Source organism: Miscanthus floridulus, chromosome 10 (assembly GCF_019320115.1).
Source record: "Miscanthus floridulus cultivar M001 chromosome 10, ASM1932011v1, whole genome shotgun sequence".
Classification (NCBI taxonomy): domain Eukaryota; kingdom Viridiplantae; phylum Streptophyta; class Magnoliopsida; order Poales; family Poaceae; genus Miscanthus; species Miscanthus floridulus.
In genome coordinates, this window is record NC_089589.1 from 74,440,453 (window position 1) to 74,448,888 (window position 8,436).

An 8,436-nucleotide genomic window follows, 5' to 3' on the forward strand; every position below is an offset into this window, starting at 1 on the left:
GGTGGTGACGTCGGGCCGCTGGATCCGCCGCCGGTCGTCGGTGAAGGGAAGATAACTAGCGCTGGTGGAGAGCTGAAGCACTCCCTACCCATGCCACCTGTTACACCCTTGGCCGCCGGCGGGTCGCCGTCGACGTGAGCGATCGGGAAGCACAGATGCGAGAAAGCGGGTAGGGCAAACCCCTCTGCTTTAGCTTACTGGTATTACGAGTCTGGTTGTCCGATCCGGTACAGGGTTCAGCACTTATGTGCTTATTAAAGACACTGGCCTCCTGGCCCCACATGACAGTTCGTAAATAGAAACGTAGTACATAAATACGCTAAGCCAATACGGAATACACCTTCTCCTTTAGCCTTCCTACTTCAGTGTTCTTCGCTATGTGTGGCACCACCGTCTGGTGTGACAACCTATGATATAGAGGACAGCATCGACGACATGATGGCCCCGCCGGCACCGGCCACCAGATCTGGCGCCAACAGGAACAGCCGCTGGCGCAGGGTTGGTAGTTCTAAGATTGCTCGTCTGCCCAGAATGAAGCTGAGCACGAGGATTAACAAGGTCGCACAGCTCTGGTTGGATCTGGTGCTGGAGGCAATTGATCGTCGCGAGAGGTATCTGCTGGAGGATGACAGCTCCAATACCATGTTTGTGTTCTCCGCACAAGGTGTCAGCGTTGACAACTAGGTGGCAGACAACCCCAAGATGCAGCATGCATCTGGATCCAGCAGCCGGGTTTCAAGGCATCGGAAGCAAGCAAAGCACAGGACTCTTGTGCGGGAGCAGAGTGAGAGGCAAGAAATGTATCAGCAGCATGATGATCACAGCGCGAGCGTCAACACTGAGCAACATGAGCTTCCAAGTCCAACACGGTATGAAGAGGCCTTCAACCTTGTTGGCATGGATAACACAAGGGTCCAACATATGAAGTGGATCAATTGTGGAGATAATCAGAATTTGGAAGTTTTATCTATTGTTGGACAAGGAGGGATTGGGAAGACCACTCTTGCTAAGCAATTATACCAAGAACTCGGAGGACAATTCATGTGCCGGGCTTCGCAGAAGCCTAACATCAGGAAGGTCCTGTGGGACGTGCTTACTCAAATTCAGAGGCATCGACGACTGACTCGTGCATGCAGTGTGCAAAGCCTCATTGACGACATCAATGGGTATCTAAAAGATAAGAGGTACTGAATAAATAGATTCTTAGAGTTGTCTTAAGTTAATTTTTTTAACTCTGACCGAAGTTCTAGAAAATTCGTCAAGATTTATGACATCAAATTAGTATCATTAGATATATCATAGAATATATTTTCATAATATGCTCATTTTATATCATAGATGTTGTTAATCTTTCCTATAAAGTTAGTCAAATCTAAAATAATTTGACTTGTACGGATTTTAGGAATTGATTTATTTGAAGACAGAGGCAGTATATCATACTCTCTGTATTTACCTCTAATAATTTTACACTTGGCGTTTTCTAGAGAAAAACATTTGGGCCCATGCATCTTGACATCCTTACATTAATTTGTCACTTGTGCCATCTACAATTCTGCCGTTGTGGTCAGTGACTATGCTTGGAGTAGGAGTGGGTGAAGTTGTAGGCCATGCATCTGTAAGGATGTGTAGTTTGGCCATGCCTGCCTACCTAAACTTACTGTAAAGCTATCAATGTCATCATTCATCAATTTATAACAAAATACAGGCATGTTTGTTTTAGGTTTTTAGCTTTGGATTATGGATTATCACTGGGCTGCTAAATTGTAACAATCCAAGAAGGTGGTATAACCCCGATTTGGTGTAACCCCGATTTTATGGACTGCGATTTGAAATTAACGGCAGCATTACTATCAATTGCCAGCAATCCAGCAGCCCATCAGGTTGCCAGACAACTATTCGCTTTAAGCTCCAGGCTTTTACAGCCCAATCTACAGGCTGCCTTGAGTCACAGTAGAAACAAACGTTTCCTAAATAATATCTCCAAATGGTGTAGCTCTGTAAAGTCGTCAAAACTACAAATCAACATGTAATAGGGATTTTAAATGCTTTATTACTGACTAGTAACTACTAAATGTAATATCTCTTCATATAAGGGATTCTAGGTATACACGTACCTGAGGTGCAATAGCCACAGAATCCCTTATATTATGTCACAGAGGTTGTAGTAGATAGATTTTCTCCTTTCATCCTCTCTACTCACCTCAACCCAAAATCTCACATAGATGGCTTATAGCTAGTCGATGTTGGATTATTGGCGACACCAAAATGTAGTCATAAACAGTAGAATCCTTTTACTAAAATAGCACACTGTGTTGTTATGTATTATATTTTTCTTTTCTTTTCATGTTTGGTAATGATTTTTTACAATAATAATTTGATGAGCTCATCAATTCCTTGTATGGTTCTAGGAAAATATATACTTGTTCTATTAATCTATTGAGGTGAACTTAAATAACTCATGGCTCTAATGGTGACTTCATGTTGATCGAAAGACAAGTGACAATGAAGATTCAGTAACTTTTCAACATGCTCCAAGATGCACATGAATTGTTTTCTAAGTTTGGAAAAATCAGCTTCAGGAAAAAAAACTGGCGGTTGTATAAATCATTATCCCACTATATGTGACTACTTGAGTCCAAATTAGTGGAGGACTGTATTTTGTTAAGCACCATTGGTTAACTTGAGCAAATGTTCCTAATTACTTTGTATTATTTTCAGGTACTTCATCGTGATTGATGATTTATGGCAAACAACCGTATGGGATATTGTTGTTAGTGCTTTCCCTCAATCTAATAACTGCAGGAGGATTCTTATAACAACGGAAATGGAGGATGTAGCTCTAGAGTGTAGTGGTTATCAGTCTGATTGTCTTTTAAAGATGAAGCCTCTTGGTGATGTTGACTCTACAAAGTTATTCATGAACATAGTATTTGGCTCTGAACTCCAAAAAAGTGACAAAGTCTTGGACGAACTATCGTTTGAAATTACAAGGAGAAGTGGTGGTTTAGCACTTGCAACAACATGTGTAGCTGGTGTGGCAAGAGCTTCGTCAATCCAACAGACCCAACTGGGGACTTGGTCGAACAACAACAACAACAACAGTCCGATATAAAGAATTTCTTATCCACCACGTTGACAAGTTCTGGAACTAAAGAGATGATGAATGAAATCCTACACTTTTGCTACGATAGTCTTCGTCAACATTTGAAGACATGCCTGCTATATCTTAGTATGTATCCAGAGGGTTACATAATCTCAAAGGCTGCTTTGATTAGGCGATGGATAGCTGAAGGTTTTATCTGCACAGCTTCAGAAGAAGACACAGAAGAAATTGCAGACAGCTATTTCAATGATCTGATCAGCCGCAGACTGATACATCCTAATCGTGTCAAGCATATTGATGGGGTCATATCCTGTACAGTGCACCACATGGTACTTGATATGATTAAGTGCAAGTCCAAAGAAACGAACTTTACCACAGTGACAGATTATCCTCATATCACAGCAGGGCTTTCTATCAAGGTTCGTCGATTATCACTCCTGTTATGCAGTGCCAAACATGCCCCAAGAGCAGCAACTGTAGCAATGCCCCAAGTTCGATCGCTCGCTTTTTTTGGACTCCTTGAGTGTTTGCCTCTGGTTGCTTCATGTAAATTCAAGCTTATCCGGGTTCTAGTCCTTGAAATTTGGGGTGAACACAATGGATGCACTAGTCTAGACTTCACAAGACTATGTACATTGCTTCACCTGAGATATGTGAACATCACCAGTGATATAACGGTACAACTTCCTGATAAGATGGTAGGGCTACAGCACTTGGAAACGTTCCAAGTAGATGCAAGAGTATCTTCAGTTCCGCTGGACATTATTGATCTCCCGAGGTTGTCCCATCTCCGAATCAAAGATGAGATCGAACTCCCCGATGGGGTTGGCAGCATCAGGTCTCTCCACACGCTGCAGTATTTTGACCTTGCACATAACTCTGAAGATAACGTGCAGAGCCTTGGTGGGCTGTCTAACCTGCAGAATCTTCACCTCACCTGTTCGAAAGCTGGATCTGAGGAGCATCTGAAGAGGAACCTGGACGCTCTGTCCACTTCTGTTGGGAAACTGGATGATCTCTGTTCACTCACCCTGGCTCCTGGAGCTTTGGGTGCTGCAAGAATACCCTTGGAAGGATCCATCATCGTCTCCTGTGTCCCTGAATGCATCAAGAGGCTCGAGATGTCGCCACAGATCTGCATCTTCTCCAGACTCCCCGAGTGTATGGGAAGGCTCCGCAAGCTCCGTGTTCTTAAAATTTCTGTCAGGGAGTTGCTAAGAAATGACATCGATCGTCTCAGTGAATTACCTGCTCTGGTTGTTCTCACCCTTCACGTTCGAGTAGCCCGTGTGGGAGTGGTCGTCATCCAGAGCGCATCGTTCCCAGCTCTCAGGTACTTCAAATACAGGTCCAGTGTGCTTAGCATGGTGTTCCGGGCAGGAGCAATGCCCAATCTTGATTGTCTCAAGCTAGGTTTCCATGCCCAGAGAGAGAAGCAATATGGCCGGATGCTTGGTGGAGTCGAGCATCTTCGACATCTCAAGGAGATCACTGGAGAAATCACCATAGCCAACGGCGCTAGTGAATCTGACAGGAGGGCTGCGGAGTCCGCCTTCCACAACACCATTGAATTATCTAGCCAGAAATGGTATGCCGTCAGTGGACATCCAAGGTTTCCAAGCGTCCGTGTAAAATTGGCAGACAGCTGGGTGGTGCCTGAGGAGGAAGGCTATGAAGGTGGAGTCACCGGAATGGCCACCACAGACAGGGACCTAGTTTGTGAAAATTTGCCTTTTCCGCTTGATGTGCTGCCTTTTGTGATCTCCTTCACTAGCCCAGTGGACGCCTGCCGCTCCTCTGCTGTGTGCACGGCCTTCCATGCAGTGGCGTCAAGTGATCAAGTGTGGGACCGCTTCATTCCAGCAGACTACAGATCCATGCTCTCTCGTGCAGTCGATCCTATCGACCTTGGGTTCGCATCTACCAAGAAGGAGCTTTTCACGACCCTCGCCGAACAACACATCTTCATCGACGACGGAAACAAGGTGACTACTATGCACACACACCTACTGTGCGTGGCAATACTTGCACCTCTAACTTTGATCAATAATTTCTATTTCAATATATCATCAACTGCTAAAATATCATGCTGTGTTAAACATACGTAAAACACAAATGTTAAAACATACGTGAAACACAAATATTACTTGGTAAGAACACTTAGATCAGTTTAACCACAATTCAACAAACCGGTGGAGCAGTACTTATTGGCATTCCCTTTTGGTTTCATGTTTGTTTTACACTCTAAAAAGGAAGGGAGTTGCTGCAGTTCACAATAAAACCAGACCAAAAATCCACCATTGAACTGTCTTGATGCATATACAGTTCCAGTTTTCCTAATATGCTTTATGAAAACAGAGTTTTTGGTTGGATAGAACAACCGGCGCCAAGTCCTACATGCTGGCATCAAAATCATTGGCCATTACATGGGGAGGTACGCCCCAGTACTGGAGGAGGACTGCCTCTCGTGATTCCAGGTTTGTTGACTGCAACATCAAAACTAGGAGGTTGCTAACTTGTGAACGTTCATTATATCATACACCTATGGTTCAAAAGATTAAGAGGTTTAGTTTTGTCTTAAATCAAACTTTCTAACTCTATAACCACGTTTATATAAGAAAACACAATAACATCTACAGCATAAAATTAGTTCTACCAAATGCATGGGCCTATTTGGATGGACTAGGACTAGTTATTAACCATAACTAAACAATAGTTAGCTAAAAATTAGCCAACTAATTGTTAGTCTATTCATGTTTGGATCCTGGACTAACATAGGAAGAGAGAGGAGAGAGAATAGGAGAGAGAGGTGACTTTTTGATACCAGGAGCACTTTTAGCCCCCTGATAGTTGGGTTGGATAGACTACTGAACTAATAACAAGTTGGGGCATTGACTAAACTTTAGCCCACCCATTAGCCATCCTGTTTGGATCTTTATGAGTTAAACTTTAGCAACTAGTTGTTAGTCCATGGGATCCAAAGAGGCCCATAATCCTTGATTGTGGATTTTGTATCATAGATGTTAATACAAACTTGGCCAAGGTCAGAGAAGTTTGACTTAGTATCAAAATAAAAGCTCTTACATGCTAGAGTGGAGCTAGAATCAAAGTAATTCCCATATATTAGTGCTTGGCAAGACGAAAACTCTTGATTTTCCTTTTATGTTTTCTTGCAAATATTCCTCTTTTAATATTTCAATATATAATCAATTTGGCAAACCCTCCTGTTTTGCTGAAAGAAAAATATTGCAAGGTTTACCAAAAAAGATATTGTCTTGTTTTCGGAAAACTAGGAACTTGGCTCCTGAACTTTTATAGGTTTGACCTATTCTAAAATAGTTCAAGTAGGTTATTAAAAATATTAGCCAGAGTTGTTCATATATGTTGAGCAGTATTCACTACATACAGACGCTCCCTAAAACTTGGGAAAATGTTTCAGAAGGGTGCTTACAGTTTGAGTCCTTTTCAATTTAGTTCAAGTTCTATCACTTGTGCAAATCACTGGAGCATTCTCCCTTTTCTAAACAGAGCAGCCATTTGATCAGCCCCTGCTTGCATTGTTTCAGGAAGCACCTTTTTTTAGGGAAATTGTATAGAAGCGCTCCCGCTACCAATATGCAGTGATTCTAAATTTTTTTGTTGAAGACAAGAGAAGGAAAACAACTAGATAATATAGCTGCCTTTGATCTACAGTAGATTTCATTGATAACAAAGTCTCTAAGATTACATATAATACGGTGGACATAGCCTATCAAATAATTAAAAGGTTTGATTGACTTAGAACAACTAAAATTCATTATTATTTCAAACTATGTGAGTATAGTCTCCGGTCGAAATATCAAGTGCATTTTTAAGGAATGTATGGATCTTCCGTTTCTCAGTCTCTAAAAAGCCACTCCTTTCTGTTTTGGTTAACAGGTTTGAAGAAGTAGCTGAGCTCATAGATGTCTGTTGGTTAGACATAATTGCTACCATTGACTGCAGAGAGCTGTCACTCAACACAACATACACAGCGTATCTGGTCTTCGGCCTAAACGACAGATCCTTCGGCTTGGACTCCGAGACACAGGAGGCATGTATTACTATTGCTGGTGAAGTATCCGCGAGGCACACCATCTCTTTGCATGCTCGTGCAAGGTCGCAGAGAAGATTGGGATCAAGCTCCCGCTACTGGCTGCAGCGTCATCAATGGGAAAATGAAGAGGACAGCAAGAATGAGGACAATGAGGAAGTGGAGGAGGAGGAAGAAGACGACCATTTATGGGTGGAGGACAAAGAGGATGACAAGAATGAGGACAGTGAGGAAGAGGACGACAGCGATATAGATGTGGAGGAGGATGAGAATGAGGACGATGGTGAGAAAGACGAGGAGGAGGAAGAAGACGACGATGATATGGAGGTGGAGGAGGACAAGGACATTGACAATGAGGAGAATGAGACTGAAGAGGAAGAAAAATACAATATAGAGTTAGAGGAGACGGGTGATGCGGAGGAGGAGGAGAGCGACGATGAGTTGGAAGAACAGGAAAATGACTTCCAGCATTTTGACCTTCCAATCAATACTGCTCATCGCATGCAAGGAACGCCACCTGACATTGGTGGCAGCAGTGATCTATCGGATTCACTTGAAGATGAGCAAGAGGAGGGTGCTGTGCGGTACCCAAGAGCAAGGGGAGATGGCTGGATGGAGGTGACACTGGGCGATTTCTACAATGGAAATTTAGATGATGGAACCATCGAAATCCGTTTGATGGAGCACAGAAGCCTGAATTGGAAATCAGGGCTCATCGTAGAGGGTGTTGAAATTAGACCAAAACTCGAGTGTGACAAACAGGCAGCAACCTCTTAGTTTCAGTTTCTTATCATCTGAATCAGGTCTATTAGGAGTCTGGTGGTTTTCTACGAGATGAGATTAGAATTGGTTAAGTGGCCGGTCATTACTCAATTGAGTGTAATAAAATTTCGATGGCATTTGAAGACAAACGATACGAGGCATTTAAAACTACACGGAGTTGTTATTCTGGGGCTTCAGGCGCAGCCGTTGTCCTATCCAAGGATTTGCTCGTCCCAGTGATCCACCTAACCAAACACTGTATATCCATGGATGGTCCATTCCATCCATGGATATCTAAGCAACCAAACGCACCCCTATTGGATCTCGCGGTCAGTACTACTGCAATAGTTGTAGTATAGAGAGATGTAGTGGGGTGAGAGAGTCTCATCAAATCGGGTTAGGATGTGTTGTTTCGTTGAGATGCGTCTGCTGGCTGTGTCCAGTCTTTTATCAGGATGTTGAAACTCTCTTGTAAATGCTGGTTTTCCCAGTGCGTGTG

The 8,436-nt window shown here is 43.0% G+C and overlaps 1 protein-coding gene across 2 annotated transcripts; it reads left to right on the top strand.

Annotated features, from left to right (window-relative positions):
* Positions 1-1,053: 1,053 nt before the first annotated feature.
* LOC136486760 (disease resistance protein RGA5-like) lies at positions 1,054-8,190 on the top strand. 2 transcript variants are annotated; one of them, XM_066483746.1, is made up of 4 exons: positions 1,054-1,184; positions 2,719-5,088; positions 5,462-5,610; positions 7,022-8,190. In XM_066483746.1, the coding sequence occupies exons 2-4, from the start codon at positions 3,022-3,024 to the stop codon at positions 7,950-7,952; spliced, it is 3,147 nt and encodes a 1,048-aa protein (XP_066339843.1). In that variant the 5' UTR covers positions 1,054-1,184; positions 2,719-3,021; the 3' UTR covers positions 7,953-8,190. The 2 variants fall into 2 exon arrangements, with proteins under 2 accessions (XP_066339843.1, XP_066339844.1); XM_066483747.1 differs by having other exon boundaries at positions 5,462-5,580.
* The last annotated feature ends 246 nt before the right edge of the window (positions 8,191-8,436 follow it).